Consider the following 24,557-nt stretch of genomic DNA (forward strand, 5'->3'; position numbering starts at 1 on the left):
TTGTGACCCCTGAGCAAACTAGGGAAATCCTGCTGCTCGTGGTATTATGCAGGAGACTGAGCTGGATCAACACCATGATCCCTTGGGGCTTCACAGGTCAGGGTCCCTGTGAGACCTGCGTGGTGCGGGGGCTCTTGTGGAGTCCTGCCTGATAGTTGAGGGAACGAAAGCAGGACCAAGATGCTGAATGCTGTCCTGAGGAAGAATGAGCTACCTCCCACTGGAAGAGTGCTTTGGGGATTTTTTTTTCTGAAATGCACTAGTTAAAAGACATCTGCAAACAGAGCATCACATCCCATTACAGTCAATACATCAGCAGTGGTGACTATGAAAAGAAATATGAGTGCTTCTCCAGCTGAGAAACAACACCCAGGACTAGTGTCCTTTAATATGAGTGTATAGCAGGACCAGAGAGTAACCACGTGGTCAACGAAGCTTAATGTATGTAAAGCCCATGGACATAACTCTTATTTTGGTGTGATTGCTAGTGCGTCTGTTCTTGCTTTCATAAAAAGAGTGTGGTGATATCTAAGACTGGCATTTCAATGCCTGAAATATAAATAGAACAAGCAGATCAGCATGACTGAGCGATAAAATTACCTTCTGGTCTTCAGGAACTTCAGCATACAACTGTGCTATAGGGAGCTCAGTGTACCCCTCCTCACAGCACAAATACGTTTGGAAATGGATCTGGAGGAGACATATGAAGAAGGAGAGAATACAGAGAGGAAAATTACTCGAGCTGCAGCTGCAAAGTTGGTGAAAAAGGCTTTTCTCGAAGCCCTGAAGTCCAATGACTTTGAAACACTGGAAGAACTCTTGAGCCAAAAGAAAATAGACGTGGACACAGTGTTTGAAGTGGAAGATGAAAATCTGATTCTGGCATCCTACAAACAAGGTAAATGTGGCAGCATTCACCAGCCAGGAAGTAGATGGGTTTGCATGATTTGCCGGAAATTGTGGCGTTTTATCTCTTCTGAAGCTGCAGCATCAGCTGATTCATAGGCAGTAACGTCTCTGTAGGATCATACAACCGTGGTCACTGCAGCAGGGGAGCTTATCAGCTTATCAGCTGTGCTCGCTGGGCTGGGTGGAGGGCAGGCCAGAGACCAGCCCCGGCCTCCATGCCACTGAGGCAGCTGCTGCAGCTGGAGGAGTTCAGAAAGAGGACGTCTTTGCCATTTGCTCGCAGAGAACTCGGGTGCAAAGCCCAGAATAGGCACATGCACGCTAAGTGTACATTTCTTGCATGTACCCAGTCACACATACAGACCATTTAGAAACATAAAATATCAAACGTCTTCCGTTTTCATTTTACAGTAGTAGCAGAGTGAATTCTTCCTAGATCAGGAGAGCTAGGGAACTCCTGTGAACCTTGGATGCTGCTGGATGGAAGGAGATTTATTTTTCAAACTGACAGAAAGTGACGATGTGCCGGTTCATCAAAACAGAAAAACCATCTGGAAAAACACAGCTAGAAAAGACAGCTGTTTTGGAGTGTAGGAAACCCAAACTAGTTCTCAGCCAGATGCTGGTTGAGTTTCCAAAAACTTACAAGTTAAAGCAATTGAAATAGGTTCGCTCTCTGCTAAAATCAACATACTTCATGACCTACTTGCTAACAGACTATTTGTGTGTATCTAGAAAACAGTAATGATCAGCCTCTGCCAGAAGTTAATCATATGTGGAGATAAACACCTCCAGTCCCAGCAGCACAGTAAATGCACTTTCTTTTCTGTGGCATAAAGAAGGAACAACATCCCACCTCTTCTTTTCTGTGTTTACCTCTTATTTAATCATTACCTTCTGTTCTTTTGATTTCATGAGGGTGAGGATGATGCAGTCATGTCGTACTTCCCTTGGGGACAGTGTCTGAACTAAGCCACGGTGATGAATGTATCTTAAAACACCTTTTCTTCTGTCCTCAGCAAACTGAGATGCATTCTGGTGGTGGTTTGAGACTACAGGATTAATGCATAGATTTTTAATTACAGATCATTTTACGGCAAGAGACCTGTCTCTTTTAGAGAAGTCTCTCCTTTCTCCAAAAACTAGAGAGGTCAGTGCATCATAAATCACAGCAATGTATTCACTTTGTCTGAAAGGCAGGAGGCACACTGTGAACTCTTGTGGACATTTTACTTTTATTCTGAATCCCAGATAACTATGGTATGAGAGGGGGATTTCTTTGAGGAGGAAGAGGGGAGAAAAATGAAGCCACACCATCCCACCATTCTGAGAGCCTGGGCTTTGCCACAGCCCTAACTGATGAAGTGGAAAGGAGATGCCATGGGTGACAGAGTGGCTTTGCTTCCTCTCTTCCAAAGAGGCTGAGAGCTCCCAAGGACGCTGAACTTGCATGCACCGTGGCTTTTTCATGTTTCTAACCAAAGAAGCAGGCAAGCTGAACCAGGCCTCCCATGGAAACCACACCTGCTTCTTGCTCAGTGCCTGGTCCCTGTCCCTCTGGGCTCAGGGGTGTCTGTGGCTTTGGGCAGAGGATGTGGGTGATGCTCCCTGAGAACCTCTGAGCACAGCTCACCCACAGCAGCACAGGCAAAGGAAATAAAAGGTGGCCTCGGGCAGGGAAATTGTGACTATATAAAGTGATAACTTGGCTTTAAGGATGACTTTTTTGCCATTATGCATCATCTATGGCTCACATCTGGCCAGTCAGGGGGTTGAGAGAGGGTTGAGCAGCTGCAGAGGAGCCTCTCGCCCTACTTGGGCACTCAGCTGCCTCAGGGCTGCCTGCTGTTGCTGTTCACAGTGTGGGTTCCTTGGGGAATGGGTTTAGTAGTCTGCAAAATTTAGTCCTAGAGTGGATGCCACTATCTGTAGACAGTTTCTCACCCCTGACCTCTCACACACTGGCAGTAATAAAGAGTTATATTGGTCAGGAACAAGCCACTGCAGCCATGCCAGAGCAGGAGGTGCAGCTGCTGTCATGACTGTCAATTTTATGTCTGTAAACTTTCAGTGAGAATATGGCATTTTTCAGATGCATACAAGAACTGCATTACTGGCATCTATCTCATAATATACTTGCAATTTAATTAGGACTGAAGAAGAACTTTAATCCAAGTTTCTCCTTGCCACCAGCACTTCTGTTTCTAGCTAGCTCTTTTCCTCTCCATCTTCTTTTTGTCTAATACAACATCCATGGATTGTGTAAAAACTGTATTGGTATAAGCCTGAAAAACCATATACAATGAGAAATTCAAAGATTAAGATCTGAATTGATTTGACCTCATACATCTTTAGTATTTTTTTCTGTGTCTTTTACATGGTAACAGTATTCAACCAGGCATTCGTCCAAGGAGAAATAGATATATCAAACCCAGAGAGAGAGAGAGAAGTTTTAGCTTTCTCCTGCCCTTCTGCACATTATTATTGTGTTTTACTTTTTTTTAAACAAATGATTATAGTAATCACTTCTGAGACTGTCTCTGTGCAGTCATTAAGCATGTAGTTCTATTTTGGGAACAATAATTTAAGTGTTATTTGGTCTTAAACCTGTTTGTAAATTTAAAAAAAAAAGGTCATTGTGAAATTTTCAGAGAAAAATCTAAACATTTTTGAGCCAAATTTCATGCTGAAATGTCACTGCTTCTATTTGGCTCTTCAACCCAATTGATATCAGCATTCAAATTCTTCAGTCCATGTTCCTCAGGGGCAGCAGTTGGCAAGAGGTCTGTGATACAGCTGCAGCCACATTGGCAGGGGTCATCTATGTGCAATGCACCCTGGAGGTCTGAATCCAGCTCCTGACATATAAAATCCTGCAATCTCCCCCACAAAAACAGCAGGATGAACTATCTGTTGAGTCACTGGCCTAAGCAAATGCTGCCTTCTTATTCCAATGCCACCCTTACTGAGCTATTGGCAGGCTATAGATCCTATTTCCCCCATATTTATAAGCTGGTGGCATTTCAAATGCTCTAAGCATATTTTATTATTTAGTCAGGTCATAAGAAAAACAAAGGCTGCCATTGAAGTACTGAGGCCTGAGCAATAGGCCCTGAACCAAAGCTGACCTCTAGATGAACCTCCCGACCAAATGTTATATGAGTATATAATCATTAGTGAAATATGTATAATCATTACTGAAATGTGTATGATCATTAGCAAAATATGTAGCTTAGATAAAATATCATCATTAGTGAAGATGAAATGTCATAAGAATACATTTAGGTTTCCTTGTTTACACCAAGAAACCAGGTACCAGGCCTTGTTTAGAAATAAGTAGTCAAAGCCACATGTGACCTCGGCAATCATCCTTGGAAGCTGCCAAAGCCAGAGATAAATGAGCGGAACAGGAACTCCTCAGACATGCCCGTGATCCTGGTCAAATCCAGAATGTGACTGAGTGAGGATGCCAGTCTACCAGGTGTTTTCGTGCATTTCGATATATAGATTTGTTCGTTAACCTGTATAAAAGCAGGACCCTCTCACAGCAACGATGGAGACCTCACCTACGAGTGGACACACTATGTAGGACTTCCCAACTGCCAGGAGTGGTTCTCTGATCCTTTGCTGTAACAGGGGCACCCCAGCTGAAGCACAGATCTGGATGATGGTGAAGTATCAGGGCAATTGGTGATGTGTCTTTCTTAATGGCTATACTTAATTCTATGTAGTAATGATTAGATGCATTGCTCTGCTTATTCTTTCACTGCTTTAAACCAAAGTAAAAGTAAGCTTATCTTTTGAACTTGTAGTCTATGTCCTTTGTGCTGGCCCCGTCCACTGGCAAAATAGCCTTCAGAGTACATCTACATGGGAATTCTCTCTCCAAAAGGCAGGCTATTCAGCACACACAGTAAAAGAGCTTAATGAAAATGAAGTTATGCTTGAGGGAACTTTGTGTGCACTAATCTGTAGCTGGTGAAATTACAGTAAATTAAAGCAAAACTCTAATTCTTCCTTCCCCCTCAATTATTTTCAGTAAGTGGTCAGTCCAAAGAAAAGTCTTTGCCAAGGATGGTAACGCATTTTCACTCTGTACAGGGTACTGGCTGCCTAGCTACAAATTAAAAATATCCTGGGCAACTGGACTGCATCTAGCTGTCATGTATGGACATCTGGAAAGTCTTTCGGTCCTGCTCAATCACAAAGCCACCATCAACTGCCGGCCCAATGGAAAAGCTGCAATCCATGTTGCGTGTGAAACGGCAAATGTTGAATGTCTCAAGATCCTTTGCAACCACGGAGCTAAGCTGAACTGCTTCTCAATGAGTGGGCAGGCGCCCTTGCACTTCTGTACGACACGAACCTCCATGCCTTGTGCCCAGCAGCTGGTTTGGAGAGGTAAGGTAAAGCTCTGGAGTGTCTCTCACAGCATGGCCAGAGGTGGTGGGCATGGTCTGTGGTTTCTCTTAGCAGGCAATTTGTCAAAGTGCATGTGTATTTGCCCCCTCCATCCACAGCTGACCCATGTCTTCATCTCAGACATCTTTTCCCCATCTCTTTCATCAGAGGAAGTTTTTCCCATTCTGATTCCTCACCAGATCTGTCCTTCCCTCTCCCTGGCCACCGGCCCTTACTCCAGGGTCATTTCCCACTTCAGTGCCTCCAGCCTGCTGCCCAGTCATCCCTCAGCAGAAGGGCTACTCTGAATCAGGGAGTTTCTATTTATCTATTTTTTTTTCTGTCTTCTTCATGTGGGTTTACTATTGAGATGTTTTCACATAAAAGTGCACCCCTCTCCTCTTCTTTCTTGTTCAAATTTCCTTGATCTCAGTAAAATTCTTCCAACTGCTTGTTTTTTAAGACCTGGCCTTGAAAAACTGGATGCAATTCTTCATACTGTCTCTTCATTTGTCAGCAGCCAAACTCCTGCACTCATGTAGAGATTGGGAAAAAAAGGCTATTATATTTTTTTTTTCTCCAAAGTAACCAGTCATCTCTAACAAACAAAGCTATGAATAGACATAACTCCTGAGTAAATATATTGCTGTTGCACACTATTGCCTTAAAATGAGGATGCTGACTCAGGACACAGTAAAAGACAGACATAAAAGGTGTAGTAAAGTCAGGCAGTTCAAGACTTAAGCTACAAACAGACAAGTTCCCAGTTTATCACTGTGCCATGGCAAATACAAATGCTTCGGAGGCTAATTTTGCTACACGCGTTGTTATTGAAGGTTTTTCTTGAGATGCAGAGCCCAAGTGTGCTTTATGGGCAAGGCAATCTGCAGTCCTGAATGAATAACCACATCACTTTTCTTCTGCTGGAAAGATACATATTATTTTGTTTGGTAGAAAGGAAAATAAATACTGCCAGTTGTATCTTGCCCAAAGCAAACAGTCCTGACAGCAGGAGTTGAATTTGCTACCATGGAAAAGCTTAAAAGTCACATGTAGTCTTATAGAATGTAGCATAGCATGAATGCAAATGAAAGGACGTATTTTGTAGGCTTTCTCCACCCACCCATCAGCAACAGAATAATACTTTACAAGCCACTTTTCATCCTAAAGCACTCGATAAATCTCCATATGAACTAAACATTGAGACTCCAAACGCAATGGGAAAGGTCTGCACCAAAATGTGGCGAGTGTGCACATTCATACAGCAGCACCACCCAACCAGTGATGCCAGGGTTTCGTCTGATGTCCCTGCACCAGGGTGTCCCAGATACATCTCCCACCCTGCCAGCTCCCCTCAGCAGTGTCACACTGGGTCAACTCAGGTAAATGCAGCTTAACGACTGCTGGTTTGGGCAACTCGCCAACCAAACAAATCTGATCCCACGTTCATTTACTGCCTCCAAACTTAATTTGCAGATACTTTCATGGACATGTAACACAACTAACACTAAACATGGCTTAATGGCACTACCACTCATGTTTTCCAGCCCAGAGATAATTTCTGACTCCTCTTCCTCCTTCCCTGCCCTTACAGCTCAGTCTTACTGTAGGTTTGGCCACATAAGGGCTTTTGTGAGCCTGGAGAGAAAAGTGGTGGCCACACAGTGTGCACTTACTCTTGCGCGAGTGCTTTATTGGCAGTTTGCCGAGGCCCCCCCAGGTTCAAGGAGCCCTTGTCCACCCAGCTGCAGCCGCTACATCAGCACCAGCTCGAGAAGAAGCCCCTTGCCCCTCCTGCAGTTTTACCGTTCTGCCTTGCCCTGGGGAGTGGGCTCTTGCCAACCTTCCCTCTTTTCGAATAAGCAGTGTTCGGCATTACGCCAACGCTCATTTGCAATTTACGGCGAATTGCGCGTACCTGGGAAGCGAGAGGGCAGCCGGCGGGTGCTACCGCAGGCGGCAGGCGCTGGTTCCCCCGCCGGGGCAGGGTCTGGCAGGGCCGGGCAGGGAGCGCTGGGTCCCCCCCGGGCCCCTCTCGGCTGCTCAGTAGATGGTGCTGTTGCTTCAGCTGCGGCAAACGCTCGGCAAGAGCAGAGCAGCCACATCAGTCCCCTTAACAGCTTGAAAACAGGATCCAGGCACTCGGCTGGGGACTTTAGCTATGGTTTTTTGTATCATCTATGGGTCTACCATAAAATGTCCTTTCTTCCCGGCTCGCAGTTGATGAGGTGCTGCAGGAAGCGATCTCAGGGTGTAGATCTGAGTGGAACTGTTCTCTGGAGTAGGAGTAGAACTCTCTTTTTTCACCTTCTTCATGTATAGGAAAAACCATTTTACACTGAGATTTGGACCTGCATGCTGCTCCAAAACAGAATGTCCAGATAAGGCCTTCTGCCAGCTCAGGACCAAGCTCTTACACCTGAAGCTGGGTCCAAGAACCTGAAGTTTCTAAAGGCTTCCTGGAAGCTTAAGAAACGTAGAATCCATGTCCCTAGCTATTTGCATTTCCATGTGTGTCTTTTGTTCCAGTTGCCCACCCTCACCTTTTTCTTGGGTAGCAGGACTCAAGCAGAGATGGCCAAACTAGGATTTAGTTTCCTTCATTGTTTCCCATTGTCTTTCTTTGGCAGGAGCAAACGTGAACATAAAAACAAACAACCAAGATGAGGAGACTCCTCTACACATGGTTGCGCGTTTGGGTATCCCAGAGCTTGTGGCTTTTTACGTGGAACAAGGAGCACATATTGATGCTCTCAATGCCTACATGGAGACTCCTCTGGCCTGTGCGGCCTATTGGGCCCTTCACTATAAGGATCAGATATACAGCTCAGATCACCACCTCATCTGTCGGATGCTCTTAGACTATAAAGCTGAAGTGAACACTCGTGATGAGGATTTCAAATCACCGCTCCACAAAGCTGCCTGGAACTGTGATCACGTCCTGCTGCATATGCTGCTGGAGGCAGGAGCAGAAGCAAACGTCATGGATGTGAATGGCTGTGCACCCCTACAGTATCTAATAAAAGTGACATCTGTGCGGCCAGCTGCACAGCCTGACATCTGCTACCAGCTGCTACTGAATCATGGAGCAGCTAGGATATATCCGCTGCAATTCCACAAGGTTAAGGACGGTTTTGTGCAGAAGGAATGTGGAGAGAGGTGATGTCTTGAACAGGAATGGGATGAAAGATCCGAACTTTGGTGGAATTTGGATTTGCTTGAGTTTTGTAAACTACAGGTGCAGAATGCCCAAGACCTTGTGAGACAACTTGTTGTAAGATTGATATTACCTAAACGAAGTGAAATTACAGTTGCTAATGCCAGAAAGCAGACCCAGATCCCATTTTTGTTCAAAACCAGCCTGAAACCTCAAACACGAAATGCTAGTTCAAGCCGAATTTTTCAGAGCTGATTCACTTTCTCATTTCAGAAAACCTATGTTTTTGTCAAATCTGGCTCTGTACAGCCTTAACTAGGTTATACAAAATGCATATTTCATGGCCTTTGCCAAAGATTGGAGATCAGACCAGCTGATTCAATTTATGACTTCTGAGCTTTAAATTTTTTTTCAAATCTATTGAAAATTAAATGGACCTCAATAAAACTTTGGCTCATTCCCAGAAAATGTAAGAAGCTAAGGGGAAATGTGGGGTGAGAGCTCAGACTTGATTAAAAAAAAAAAAAAAGCAGGATTCCTTCCAAAGAATTTCTAAAGGTCTGCAAAGTCCAAGGCACCCACAGAAGTAGCTGACAGACTTCCTATATAAGGCAACTAAGTAAGCTTGCTGTAGCCAAGACTAATTCTTTCTTATCCAGTGCCCTAAGGAACATTCTGCAGCTCCTCCACTATACATGTAAAGTTTTAACAAGCCAAGCAACCAGAAGCCTTTGAATAAAATGTGAAACCTCTGGCTGTGCCCTTTTCAGCCCAGGAGGTCTGGCCCTGTCTGTAAGAGAACAACGCTGAGTCTCCTAGAGCGTGTTTGAGAGCCAGGTCTGGGGTCTCCTCTTCCTGCCTCCACCTTTCTCCTCTTGCATGGAGCAAATCTCCTTTCCAAACCATCATTTGCCACATTTAAAATACGCAGGGTGATATTTATCCCAGAGGGATGTTCTGCAGGTTTGTTTGTAAAAGCCTGTCTACAGTGTGGGACAAAAATGTACCTTGTACAGTGTGAGTGCAAAGTGTTGTTCCCTGACTGTGAGTGACAACAGACTTTGGTTTTTTGCCTACTGAGCTAAAGTTACCAGGCAGAGCAGTTGTTTCAAGGGCCTTGTGTGGCTTGGAAGCCTTACTTCTGAGCTGTGTTATCTCCCAGTCATCTTTTAAATTTTCCCATAACAATGCATTTTTGATTCATACAATGGGATTTTTTCTGTATCTGTGCTGCATGATCCGGAGCAAGGACTTCGTGCATGGATTTGCCTGGTGTCGAGTCACTCAGCCCAGCTATAAACAAGTTCTTTCCAGATTTGGGTGAAAAAGCCCACCCCTTCAGCAAGCCACATTGCTCTGAAGATCTAAACCAGTGCTTCTGTATGATGTTAACTGGGGTGTGCCCAGCTCCACTGGGGGCAAGCCTGGGGTTTCTTGCTGTACTTGCACTGACTGGTAAGATGGGGCTTCTGTCTTTTGCATCTCCGACCTTAACCTCTCGTGATTTTTTGGCTGCGTTTCTCTCAGGATGCCATTGCACAGAGCTGAGCATCCAGGCAAGCCCCAGCTTCCTGGTGGTCCTCATGGTCTCTATGTATCCTGCCTGCAGGTGCTACAAGCCTGTCATTCCCACCCCAGAGCTGTGGAGGTTGTTGTCAATAGCTACGAACACATCAAATCAACATCGAAGTGGAAAGCAGCCATACCTGATGATGTCTTTGAGGTAAGCTCTTAATGACTTGTAACTGAGAAAAATCTGAGCTCATTCTGTGATTATTTGCATCCTCCATATCCAGCTGCAGAAAAGTGACTATGCTTTTGAAAGAGAAGAACATCTCTGAGGATTTGGGATTTCCTCATGTAATATCACTCACTGACAAAGGACACATTTTTTGAGTTGAGTATCATCTAAGTTGGAAAAGAGATCAGGTTAGTCAAGCAGGACCTGCCTTTCATAAACCCCTGCTGACTGGGCCTGATCGCTTGGTTGTCTTGTATGTGCTGCATGATGGCACTCAAGATGATCTGCTCCATGACCTTCCCTGGCACCGAGGCCAGATTGACAGGCCTGTAATTCCCCAGATCGTGCTTTTGGCCCTTCTTGTAGATGGGCATCACATTCACCAACTTCCAGTCAACTGGGACCTCCCCAGTTAGCCAGGACTGCTGATAAATAATGGAAAGTGGCTTAGCAAACACCTCTGCCAGCTCCTTCAGTACCCTTGGGTAGATCCCATCTGGCCCCATAGATTTGTGTGTGTCTAAGTGGTGTAGCAAGTTGCTAATCATTTCTCCTTGGATTATTGGGGCTTAAGTTTGCTCCCTGTCCCTGTATTCGAGCTCAGGGGGCTGGGTACCCTGAGCACAACTGTTCTTACTATTGAAGACTGAGGCAAAGAAGGCATGAAGTACCTCAGTCTTTCCCTCATCCTTTCTCACTGTTTCCCTCCCACATCCAATAAAGGATGGAGATTCTCCTTAGCCCCTCCTTTTGTTGCTAATTTATTCATAGAAATACATTTTGTTGTCTTTTATGGCAGCAGCCAGATTAAGTTCTAGTTGGGCTTTGTTTTCATTGCAACATTATGCTTTGGAGCACCCACTGTCAGGGATGCTGCAGGAGCTCAGCTGTCCCTGCATGCAGCGAGTGCAAGGATTCTGGCTGGGAGTGGTGTTTCTTCAGATCTCTCAATGTGTATGTTTATGTTTTTTTAAGTCAGCAAATATTTAAAAATACTGTGTTACATGTGTGTGATTATATATCTTTAAGTTGTGTTGCATGGGTTGGGTTTCTGTGAGTAGGACTGGTTAGCTGTGAATACAAGGGAGAATTTAAATGAAAAATAAGAGGTCAAAGAAGAAAAGATGTTGTCAAAAGGTAAAATTGTGGGACAAACTACATGCTTTGACATAATTATCTCTTTACTTCAGAAATCTGCATAGTACAAATACTCCAGTTTAAAACTATTTTTTAATTAATACTAGGCTTTTTCAAATCAGTGCTGAAGTTAAGTGCAGCAACTGCTGCTGTGCATTATCATTGATGTTTAGGGAACCCCATCTGTAATGTAATGCAGAGTTATATAGCAAGGAGAACTGTGAGAATGTTTTTTCAGACCAGCTTTGTTCGGAAAGAAATTAAAAGAAACCATTTAGGGTGAACACAAAATTAAATGTTGAAGGTCTTTTTTTCACCTGAATATAACAAGAATAAGAATAAAAATAAGAATAAGAAGTATAATAGAAACTTTGCTGAGCTAAGAGTGTGATTAGAAAGGCAATAACTCATTCTTTTTTTCCAAACAAAAATTTTAATCTGAAATAGTGAAACATACTTCTTTGGAAAAGTCTACAGTTGCTCTATTTCTTTGTTGAGATTGTCATTTTTGTTGTCAAAGCTATTTGCCAAATTTGACATGAAATTGAAGAAAATTTTTTTGTTGACACAAATCTGTACTTTTCAATACATAAAATGTATCTGAAAAAAGGTGTAACCAGATCTGTCAAGTAGCAAGAATATAAAGTAAGGTCAACTCACATGTAGTCACACGTATTTACCATTTGCTTCTTTTATTTCAACATCATTGTTATGCATCTGCAATTTTCTTCTCATGGGGATGCAATTTCATTTATTCTACAAGGCCACTGGGGCGCTGAGTAAGACCAAAGGTACTTTCGCCATTCGCAGCCCCAGCGAACTCCCTGGTCACACCGGCATCACGCAGGCAGGTTTAGGGGCTTAACTCCTCCACCTGCACTCGTCCTGAGCTGGCTGCAGAGTCCGGCCAGGTCGGAACTGTCACCACACAAGTCAGCAGAGGAACCCCCACCTCAAACTGATGGATATAAGACATACCTAAGCCTAAAGACTTCATTGTGGTCTTTAACTTAATGTTAAATATTTGAGGCAAGCCTAAGAAATTTGTACAGGTGTTTGGCTACCCAAGTCCCTGCTGCTGGCTGTGCCTCCAGGGGACGGGGTCCTGTCTGTGCTTTGCACCTTGTTCTGCCAAGGGCTGCATGTGGGCAGGGGAAGAGGAAGGCGGACAAACAGCCTTATTGCTCTAAAACAGACTTGTGTTTTGTTTGGTTTGTTTTTTTTCAGCGGCACCAGGATTTCTATGACTCTTTGTTCACTGTGTGCAGCAATTCACCACGGTCACTCATGCATTTATGCAGATGCGCCATTCGGGCAATACTGTCAGACAGGTGCCACCAAGGAGTCCCGTTGCTCTCCATCCCGCCATCCATGAAGAAGTACTTGCTGCTGGAACCAGAAGGGATCATCTACTGAGCTGCAGCAGTGCTGGCGATGCCGTCTCCCTTCCCAGATCCACACGTCTCTGCGGGGTGCTGGAGATCCAGGCACAAACCCAAGGCAGCCCTTTGCTTTTGCACAGTCATAGGCCAGCCTGAAGTCGGGCTGGGATTTCCTGGCTCTCCTTGGAGCTGTTGTCTTTTCCTGCAGAGAGAAATCGCAGCTGCAGGCTGTGGGTGGCACCGCGGGAGGCAGAGCTGGAAAGGTTCTCCCCCTCAAACAAGCACAGGGGTGCATACTTCCATGCTTTGTTCAGCCTAGCTTAAACGATGGTTCTGCTGCCTTTGGTATTTATTCTGCTGCCTGCTAGATAGCACTAGATTCAATCTGAACAACCTTTGCTACTGTTTCACTGTAATTTTCTTCAGCTGTCATTTTGGGAGTAAAAGAAAGGATACCGTCAAAAAATAGGACATTCATTAGAATCAGAGAAATGCGTTCCCAGAAAGAAATGGGTGAACTGCTTTGAATCATGACCACAGACAGGATTTCAGTAGTTTCCGTATTTTCCTGTGGGTTGACTCTCAAGTCAATGTTAGTTCACTATTCACTACACCTGTCTGTATCTTATAAAGCTTTGTCATAGTAATATCCCTTTTAATTGTAAGAATTTTTTCATTATCAGCCATAGTCTGTGAACAGGATTGAAATCTGTAGCACTGAAATTTCTGTATGTTGATAGTCATGCCTGGGTAGTTTTTAGCAGATGCCGTCTCTGTTTCCACTCTCATTATGACCAAAGGTAAATTCATATCCTGGTGTCAAGAAGTGCAGGTAAAATGGACTTGCCCCTGCAATCTGCACAACTGGGCTTATACCCATCCATATATCCCTCCAGATGGTGTTGGACGGGATCTGGAAGGAATATGAACTGGTCTCTTCATTGCCTATAAAAGGAACCTAGCCTGCTAACATGGATTATACACCTTGTTTTTTGGCAGCTGAGTGCAAGTGAGAGGAATCCCATCCTGACCAAAAGGTGTTTCCAAGATGAAGATGTGTTGGCTGTGCTGTTACAGACCTGCCCGTCCCCCTGATTTGCAGGCCCTCTGCTTTTGGACCTGCTGGCGCTGGTATCCCTGCTCGCAGGAAACTTTTACGCCTGATGGAGCTACTGTGTCCAGTTCGGGAGGATGAAATGCAGAGCAGAGGCAGTTCACACACCAAGTATCCCGCAGCAAGTGCATACGTGTGATCTGGCCTACAGATAAAACCCATTTGTGTTCTCTTTTTTTTCTTGGATGCAATCCATCTGGGCCGTTCCACTTTCTTTTTAGACCCTGACAATTCTGGGCTCTGTTAAAAGGGTGGCAAGACATGCCCACCATTGGGAGCCAGTCACTCCTGACTTCTCATTGCATCTCTGACTGTGAAGCTGTCAGTCCTTATCATTATTATTATTATTATTATTATTATTATTATTATTATTATTATTATTATTATTATTATTATTATCTCTTTGCAAGAAAGCCCGTAGCACATTAAGCTCTTCCCAGCCGGACTGAAGCAGCCAAGTTGTGCAGTGTCTCTGTGTCTCACAAAGTGGCAATAACAGCACTTGAAGAAACATGCAGATTATTTAGTGTTATGAATCACTTTGCTCTCTTTTCATCTCAGTTTTTGGGAACCAAAGCCTGTATGCAGTGTTAGGAGAGAACCCAATTCATGGGTCTGTTTATGTTTAGATAGACAGCAACGCAGATTGCTGTTTAACAGTTTCCAGTTCCAGAGGAGAATTTCAGAGACAGCACAGACCATGAGAAAATGCTTTCTCATATGAATGAGGTTGCAATATAGGTCCCCATACCTTACTAAACTTATGAAAGATTTCTATAGAGTTGCAGGGCTATCTCTGTCAGAGACACTACGGTACACTTCTTTTCTAGAATGTGTACCTATGTAAACCAGGCACGAGGAAGAGGGTTTGCAAACTGGCTAACGCAAGAAAATCTTTGGTTTTTTCTGAACAATCTGACAATGGGGCAAGCTGGGTAGTCCAGAAGAGACAGATGGAGGTAGCTGATTTTATTTAGAACACATCCTTGTGCTGCCTGCTTCTGGAAGTGAAATCATGCATCTGGAAGAGGGAGGTTTAAGGCAGAACAATAGCAGTGTTTTCTGACCCGTCGTAGTCAGGACTCTTTTGCTGAGAGAGAAGAAAAAAGGCTGTCACCAGTGTTCCTAAATTCCCTCTGATCCTCCCCCTCTGCACTGAACATGCTTAATTTTTATTCTGTGGGCACCCAGCCTCACTTCCAAGCTTTGTACCAAGCAGGTGCCAGATTATAGCCATTGTGATATCTGACAGGGAGCACAGTGGGATCAGGCTGATTATAGTCATAGGAATTTGCAAGCTGTTAAAAACATTGGAGAACATCCTATCACAGGAAAAAAAAAAAAAAAGACCTGATTGATGCACTTTAATTACTTCTGTTGTTAGCATTGGAAAGACCAACAGTAAGCAAACCATATTATTTGGTACCTTTTATCATTTATTTCTTTTTTTCCCACGCACTGGATAGAGTTGTTCATGTGAGGCGTGGGGGTATCTGACAATAAGCTCATCATTTACTAAATGTACAGGGTGCACAGTCTTATTATTCTGACTTAGTGAAGATGCCTTGAAATTTCATACTGTCATATAACTCCTGATCATGCTTTTATATTTTCAAGGCTGCAACAGATTGGATGGCCGCAGGTGGAAATAATGAGAGACCCGAACTGTCACCCCTGCACTGCAAGTTTGAACCTAGTCAAGACCTAAAATGACAGAAAATTGTTTTCCAGGTTGTCTGGTGTCTTCTTTGAAATGAGTTGCTTTTTGCCATTTGGCATCTTAGATGAGATGTAGCCATATCTAAGACATTTCCACTGTATTTCACAGCCTATTAGAATATTTTAAGCCCAGATGCGCACAAAGAACAAACTGTCCTTTCCCATTGGCAAGCCTTCCCACAGCTCCCTTAATGACTTCTCAGTGGACAGCAATCAGATTACATTTTTCCGTCCTTGTGCTTTTTAAGAGATATATATGAAGGGATGTTCTTAAATCACACAGTTGTTGACAAAAGAAGTTATCCCACCTATGAACATAGAGACACTCTGCATGTTTTTGTGGGCCAGTGCAGAGCCATAATTTAGCTGCTCATGGAAATACGGACATCCTCTTTGTAAAGTGCTCTTGCAATAATTTTAAACCTACCCCGTGGTGTCTGGTTGGATCCAGCTTGACTCCAAACTCCACTGATTTCTCCATGGAGAGTATGTAGGTGAAAATGAAGTCAGAGTTAACCTAACAGTGTTCAGGAATGTGTTTTCCTTCAAAACCTTTAAACACCTATTCGTATTTGGTCAGCCTTTAACACAAGGATAATGTGCCCAAAACAGCGTGGCTTGTTCCGCTCTCCAACACTGCTGTTAATCCTGACGGTCTAATGCCAAGAAGAGAAACCAGAGACTGCAAAGCTGAAACTTGGGACATTGGAAAAGGCAGCAGTAAATCTTGATCAGTTCCTGTTCAGTTTTCAGCCAACATGTCCTTAAAACCTCCTTCGTTCATCCTTAAGAGAGGCTAGTTTTCCAGTGCTGCTGGCAGCAGGAGGGCAAGGATATATTCTTAACTGCATTCTACTGTGCACAGTGGTATCAAGACCACATGGGTTGCACAAGGCTTAGGGATGTGTTAAGTAGGTCTTCTCTCTGCAAAGGCAGCTTTGGATGACTATCTGCACATCAATTGGTCCTAGAGCATGAAACATGTTTTGTTAAAGTGCTCATTACTGGTACTTTAAGACAATATTCAAGAGTCAATGTCACCAACTCCTACTCCAAAAATAAACTACCTGATGAGATCTTATTGATGAACAGCAGCGATACTCAGCCTTGGGACCTTCAGCACAAGGGGTGCTGGTTCCACATCCCTCCTCCTCTCATAATGAACTGCACTAAGAGGAGTTTGGGTTATGAAGACAAAAGCTCAAAGCCCAAACCATAAACCTAGGACCTTGGGGCTACCTGGCCTAGGCAGGGAGGACCTCCATGTTGGTCTGCTCTCACCATTTGAAAAACCATCGTGGGAAGGGAATGGGTTATCTGTGGCCTTTTTCATGCTCTTACATGGTGTTGTCACTAGGGCTGTGTGGAGGATGATGATGAGGCTGTGTGTATCATCTTGAAAGATCTGGGACCAAAACTCCTGAGTACACAAAAGCACAATGGGGTTGAAATATCCATTTTAATTCTGGCAGCTCCACATGTGTCTGTGTGCACATCAGCATGTGTTTGCATGGGCGTGTGTGAGGGAACTTGCAGAGAGAGCCCAGTCAAAAATCTTTGCTCTGGTTTCAGAGGTTTTCAGCCCAAAACAGAGTATCAGAACTGGAAACAATCAACTCCCATAAGCACTCTGGAGTAAATGTAATTTTACTTATTCAAAACCACTTACTATCTTGAAAAACTATTTATCTTCTTTCCTTGGGGCAATATCTTACAGCCTATACACCAGTTTTGACAGAATGAAGTTAACTACTGTGATCATGAATTTATAGAAATCTCCCAGACTGAGCAAGACTGACTACTATTTTTGTAAAATGTCAGGAACACAAATATTAGGGGTTAGGGGGAAAGGTCTGGTCTGCCATGGAAGGTGGCAGCTTTACTTTTAGCTGTAAGCACTGCCGAATCAATTAAAATGATCACAGAGGCTTGACTCATTCGTATTTGAGGAACGTCCTTTGAAAATGCACTAATGCTTTTGGCAGCAGATTTTCCCCATGAGACAAGTACCTTTAAATTAAACATATAAGAGTTCAGACTCTAAGATTGGAAGGAAGATTGAAACAGTCTGGAGTGGCCTATGCTATTATATACCTTTATTAAACTCTGCAAAGCCAAAAAGGCATGTCAGCCTTTCAGTGCGCTGGAAGGTTTGCAGGGTTCTTGAAGGGCTGCTGCTGCTTTTCTGAAACACTGCAAGATATAGATGGGTCAGACACAGCAATATTTCCATTTATTTTCAGGACATAGCAGTAGAATTTCCCTGTACTCCCTAGGGTTTGCTCTTCTACTAAATGACAGTGCAGAACATGCTATTAGCAGAGATGCCAAAGCATAGCTAGTGTCTGACACCTTAACCTCCTCAAGAATTATATTAAAGTAGTGGAAAGATCTACCACGGTCTCTATTTGTAGAACGGCAGGGACATCTGGTACAGCAGACGAGTGGGTCAGAAAAGATTGCTATATACAGCAACTGTCAGATGAAATCAGTTGGCTGCTGAGAAATTTGTTTCTGACTATTTCTCCAAATGCATCTTAAGCTTTGTAAGACACAAAGTGGAAAGGTGACTGTGGATATTATGCATTCCAATGACCTGTTTGATTTAAAAACACAGTTAACATTTTCTCAGCACATGGCAGCTGTGTATTGCCCTTTACCTTGCACAGGAACCCTATGGAGTGCTGCTAAATTATGATTAAAGTGTTTCAAACAGGGACAGTAGGGCACGTGAGTATTTTTATACCACTGATGAACCATTCAGTTCTGTTCTTGCAAGCTGGGGCTCGATAGGGATGCCGGTATCAGCCTTTTGCCTTGTGCCAGAATCACTCCACATTTTAACCTTGTAACCGTGCAGTTTATATGGCTGCTTAGGCTATTTGTACTGCAATTAGCACTATGTTAGATTATGTCAATATTAACTGTCAGTGGGGAGTTGCACTGCCTGCATATAGCCATAAGCTTGCTGGCTATTTGTGGCAGGAAAGAGGGTTGAATCAAAAAAACTTTGGTCAAGAATAGGAATCTATACCTAATCCTCATAACCCTAAAAATACCACTAGTTTGTCAGAGACTAAGAATAAATAATTGCTAAAACCTGAGGGAAAAGGCACAGGAACAAAAGAGTAGCCATACTCAGAGAAAGTCTACTTCATAACAATGAGCTGTAAAGGAGAGAACAAAACCGTGTGCCCTATAAACATAGGGGTGCTGGCTCACGCAGCACGAAATCGCAGGCATCGCTGAAGGGCAGGGCAGTGCCCAGCTGGCTGCAAGCACACAGCGTGAGGGAGAGCACAGGTGAAGAGACAGCCCTGCAGTCAGGGCAGAGCCAGTTCATGACAAAAAGTCATGTACGTATTTTGACTTCCATGCAAAGTAAACCTGACCCTAGAGACTCAGTTGCAGGGAAGTCCATTGACTTACATCTACCCCCCAAAGTTAAGCCAACCCTTTGATGAGTCTCTCCTGCTATTTCCAGGTTCACTGCTGGAGAAAAGGTGCATGGCTGCCCTGAATTCAAGGGCATGCTGTCTGCCTGTGGCTATGGCGAGCACATCTCTGGGTGCCAGCAGCTCTGAACTAAACCTGGGTCCATTTCTCCCACAGCCCAGCTTGCTTTTCTTCCTTTCCCTTCCTTTCCCTTCCTTTCCTTTCTTTCCCCTTCCTTTCCCTTCTTTTCCCTTTCTACCTTATAGTGGTTTTTGGTAGCTTTCATTTGAGATAATTTTTTTAACACAGTGAAGTGAGTTTGTCCCAGTTAAAAGCAATCTGAAATGAGTTGCACAAGGCACCTGCACACACAGAACAAGACATGAACGAAGTCAAACTCTTCTCAACTAAAGGAGCTTCAACCAGCTGGAAAGAAAAGAAGTAATGCATTTTTATATGTAACTTTTTTTCATATATGTCAATACAATGACAGTTTAATTTGCAGTTGGATAGAGTTTCTCCCTTTCCTTTCAATTCTCTCCCATGTTCAGGGGTGAGGGGGGAGTGAGCAAGCAGCTATCATGGTTATATTGCAAGCAACATGACAGGTCCTTTTCATTTTTAGGTGACCTGGATGCAGTGGTGAGACTAGGGGTAAGTGGCTCCACACAGGCAGGAGCAAACTGCAGGCAGTGCCTGGAACAGACTCCAACGTGGGCTTGGACTTTGACACTGCTCCTTCCAGCAGCCGTGACAGGGAGGGAGAGCAGTGGCGTGACCAGCCCAGGTGCCTGACTCAACAAAAATGTGTTTTTAAGCTCCCAGTGCAGGGAACACATTGTCCCTGTGGGTTCTCCGCCTCACACCCAAGGCGCCACCAGAACAATGCCAAGAGGCACTGCTGCTTCCCACCTCCCCAGCCCCAACCGCAGGATGCCCTGCTGTATATGTAGCAAATGTTTGTCTCTAAAAAAAAAAAAAAAAAAAAAAAGAGAAAAAGATGGAAAGATGTAAACAGAACAAAAGACCCAGCAGCTAGCAACTGAGCAGCAGCCACGCGTTTCCTGAAGGGTATTTTTAAAGTTTATAATCGTTCACTCCTTATTTACAGCACCGTTTTGTGTCCTTTTATCTAGCACGAGCTGCCAGTCTGCCCTCTGCTTAAACCAAGCTGTTCACATCCAAGTGTCTGGAGCTCCACTGACTATGGGAGGCAAGCTTTGCTTTTTCAGGCTCCCGGTCCCAAACAGCTGGAATAATCTTCAGCTGTATTGAAGCAGGTCTTCACATTGTTCAGGGTTTGGACATTCCTAATCCTTTTTCAAAAAAAGCCTCAGCTGTGTGAAATGAGCACAAGCTGTGGCTGGTCACTGTTGTGTGCCATTAGAGTCATGTCCTTCTGCCTTCAGGTGTGGGCAAAGCCCCTTTATCCCAGCCGAGCTCTCGATGGCTGGGGACACAAGGACAAACCGCCCGCTTTGCTGAATGGGGACACACTTGACCTCAGAGACAATGTCATCTCTGCACCCAGGCTTCCCCAGTGTGGACCTGGTCTCACCGGGCTTGAACAGGAAGGCTGAGAAATGACCTTCCTCTCGTCTGAGGAGACTGGAGCTCAGGATTTTCCAGTATGAGGGTTGCACTGCATTGGATAAGGGGGATGGGGCTGAAGCAAGAGCTGTCAGATGGTTCAGTACGTTTAAATTGGCCACATGTACATATACACATTTCTGTTCAAGGTATCTTGAATGTCTAAATGTATGTCACATACTCCTCTCCCTCCCTTAGGTGTGTTGCTTGATCGGAAATTCCTCCAGCACAACACATGCCATCCTGCAGCCCACCTGGCAGGTAACACAGTGAGGCCGGCCTCTTGTCTGGGCTTGCACTCTGAAGGAGTTAAAAATTAATTTGCTTGTTGTCTTCTAGAGACCTTCAGAAGCATATGTGTCTCCTGTACTGATGAGCAGCTCAAGTCTTATTGGCTTTTTCCACAGTTCACTGGTGTCAACAGGAAGCTTGTCATAGGTTTCAGTGGACATGGTGTGAGGTCTAAAGATGAATTATTACTGCTCTAATATTTATTGTTTACATGGGTTAATATGCTGATCCCACATTATATTACACTTTTTAGTGCTTAAAAAAGAAAATAAAGGGTTAGCATATGTTAGAAGCACGTTGCAGAAAAGAACCGATTTGCATCAGCAGAAGTTCTTGGACGTGCTTATATACAACCTATTGGTCCATTATCTATATTCTATATTCCATACCCATTGTCTATAAAAATGAGAACAATTAAATAACTGCTTGTGAATCTGTTACTAAAAAAACCCCAAACTACCACTTTTATAAGTGAAAGCTTAACATAATTACACCAATATACTACTATTCTGCTAGAAATATTTACTTTAAAAAAAACCCAACCCAAACCAAAAACCTTCCAGTGTTAATATACTCGAAAGAAATGATGAAGAGCATTTATTTTAGCCTTTCATTGTCAACAGCTTTGCTGGAATCTCCTTTCTGTTCTTATGAAATGAAACAACCTCCCTCTGAAAGTGTGATGCTGAGGATAGACCTTCTCCCCCAAAACTTTCATTTCCTATAGCTGTGGATGTGTTCATGGGATGTTCATGGGATGGGAGGTTTTACAGTTCTTTTCTGCACTATTTGACTGCAATAGTGTAGATTTCATGTCAAGACACATCCTCTCTAATATCAGTACTCACAGGTGGACAATATCATTCTGCTACAGAGCAAAGGAGAAGGCAAGGACAACTCTTTGGAGAAGGATGAAAACATCTCTTTCAGTCAGCCCTGAATACTAATATCTGTAATACAATTTCCAAGGTTTGCCTATGTAAATTTATGGTACTCCAGCAAGTAGTTTTGCCATTTCTCCAGCTGTTCTGACATGTATGTTGTCATTCATGAGACAGAACTGTGGGAAAATGAAGGAAGTGCTATGATTTTTTTTTTTCCTCAATTGAACAGATCATCCAGTGGCCTTGAAAAATCATCAAAAGCTTTTGGAAGTGTGACATACCTCCAAAGAACCGTTCCCATCCTTCAGCTACAGAAGATGCAGAAGATGTGCTCAGAGCATGCACAGCCTGGCACTGACACCAGGAGTAGGAACAAGAGAGGAACAGGAGGGCAAGGCCAGACAGGCAAAGCTCATGAAGTGATGTGGACCAGCAGAAAGCTTCTGGGCATCTCCACAAATAACGTGAACAATGAAAACTTGAGAGTGTCTCTAGTCAGAGTTTGGAAATGAAGCTTTCTTCATCATGCGTTTATGCAAAACCTGAGGCAAACTGGTTAGAAACAAGGGAGAGTTGTCCAGTGAGTTCAGAGAGGTTTATTACAGGCCTTAACTAAACACAAACAAGTGCTGCTCTGTCAACGCAAACTAAGTTTTATGCCTGAGCAAGCAGCTTTCAATGGTCTGTGAAGCAACGACACACAACTGTTAATATCCAGAGTGGTATAAACCATCTGATCCACCCCTGCACGAAGGTTGAATTCTTCCAGTAATACCCTTGGTAAGCAGGGGAGTGACTCTGGGTCACCAATACGCTTTGCAATGCACGTTACTCATCATGCTGCATACCACAGTGGTTGGAGGAAAGGACACGTATTCCTGCCAGGTATTACACCCTGCTTCCCCGTTAATTTGTTAAAAATCAACCAGGAGTCTTGTGGAAAGTAAAGCCACTAGAAAAGCTAAAACCACAAGCTTTCAATGCACCCGAGTTCTCAGTATGCCTTATGGTATTTAGCAATCAGCATCAGTTACAGTTAGCTCCGAATTTTCTGTGCTGCCCTGTGGGGTACAGACCCCGAGTTCGAGCCTCACACTGTCTCTAGCTGTCGTGTGGCACCGTGGCCAGCCCCAAAACCAGACAGAGCTGTGATGCTGGGAAATGCAGACAGTGGTGACGAGCTGTGCAGACGCGGCTCCTGGTTGGCACAGCTTGTGCTGGCAACCAGCAGGATTCCTCTGCAATGATCCCACTGGCACTTGCTGCAAGATAAATATTGCCTGGGATTTTCCATTATCTATCCACCCTGGCCAGCAGTGACGTCGTTTTGAGCTCTGTACTTCCAGCCTCCCAGGACCACCCAGAATTAGTATGGGGACTTGAGTCATTTACGTAAACATAAATGTTCACTGATAATTGAGAAAGCCAAGAATGTCTATACAAGGTATTTGCATGAGACTGGCAGACGTGACAAAGTACCTGTGGAACATCTCTGTTCTTCTGGAGTGACAGATGACAAATAGGCAGAGTCATCCAGGGTTCCTCATATATCATCAGGTGTTTATTTTTAGGCAACTGGATTAGCTGGGAGTCAGATCACAGCTGAAACCATCTAAATGCAGGTGCCTACAATGTGCCCCAGGTGTCATGGATCCCGTTGCAGTTACTTGAACTCTGCCATTGAAGACGGGAGAGCTGTTCAGCTGGCCAGATGGTGAGGCCCCACCTCAAATACTGTGTTCAGTTTTGGGCCCTTCACTACAGGAAAGACATTGAGTTGCTGGAGAGAGTTCAGAGAAGGGCAACAAAGCTGCTCAAGGGTCTGGAGCACAAGTCTGATGAGGAATGGTTGAGGGAACTGGGGCTGTTCAGCCTGGAGAAAAGGAGGCTGAGGGGAGGCCTCATCGCTGTCTGCAACTACCTGAAAGGAGGTTGTAGCATGGAGGGTGTTGATCTCTTCTCCCAAGTAGCAAGTGATAGGACAAGAGGAAATGGCCTCAAGTTGTGCCAGGGGAGCTTTAGCTTAGATATTAGGAAAAAATTCTTCACAGAAAGGGTTGTCAGTCATTGGAACAGGCTGCCCAGGAAAGTGGTGGAGTCACCATCCCTGGAGGTGTTTAAAAGACATATAGATGAGGTTCTTAGGGATGTGGTTTAGTGACAGTATTAGTTTAATGGTTGGACTTGACAATCTTGAGGGTCTTTTCCAGCCAGAACGATTCTGTGATTCTGTGTAGGTGCCTGCTTCAGGAGGAGCTGATAGCTTTCCTGGGTCCTCTGGATATATCGACTCTGGTCACTAGAGAGGGAGCTCAGATATCCAACTCACACATTGGCACATACATACAGACACGTATGTAGTGTCATGATGAGATGTACTACTTGATGTGCTGAATCCTATGCCAAAGGTATTCGTTTTCAAGGCCAGGCCCCTAAGCCACATAGTACACAAAGTCCTACCTATAGACAACAATGGAAACAATTATATTATTTTACTTGCTTTTCTTGCTTGCCTTCCAGACAGGTCACATCTGGTCGTATTACATTAACGTAACATCACATGTAGCCATCCTAAACTAGAAACCCTCTGTCACCTTCCAGGAGGATGCTCTGCATTCCCAGATGGTGGGAATGGTTGTCACCTCTCTTGCTGTGTTTCCCAGCATCACAGGTCTCTTTGGGTTTTCAGGATGACAGCATGAGCCTTGTTGCCCCAGGCTTTCCCCTCACACAGCAGGAAATCAGGTAGATCCTTTCTTTTTTTCCCTCTTCCTGCTAGGAACTGCAATGCAAGGGG

The 24,557-nt window shown here is 44.1% G+C and overlaps 1 protein-coding gene across 1 annotated transcript; it reads left to right on the forward strand.

Moving 5' to 3' along the window:
• Window positions 1–617: 617 nt before the first annotated feature.
• Window positions 618–18,282, forward strand: ASB4 (ankyrin repeat and SOCS box containing 4). Its single transcript, XM_065629741.1, has 5 exons — window positions 618–898; window positions 5,011–5,310; window positions 7,941–8,431; window positions 10,077–10,190; window positions 12,573–18,282. Exons 1-5 carry the CDS (start codon window positions 685–687, stop codon window positions 12,759–12,761), a joined length of 1,308 nt encoding a protein of 435 aa, XP_065485813.1. The 5' UTR covers window positions 618–684; the 3' UTR covers window positions 12,762–18,282.
• The last annotated feature ends 6,275 nt before the right edge of the window (window positions 18,283–24,557 follow it).

This window comes from Caloenas nicobarica, chromosome 2 (genome assembly GCF_036013445.1).
Source record: "Caloenas nicobarica isolate bCalNic1 chromosome 2, bCalNic1.hap1, whole genome shotgun sequence".
NCBI lineage: Eukaryota > Metazoa > Chordata > Aves > Columbiformes > Columbidae > Caloenas > Caloenas nicobarica.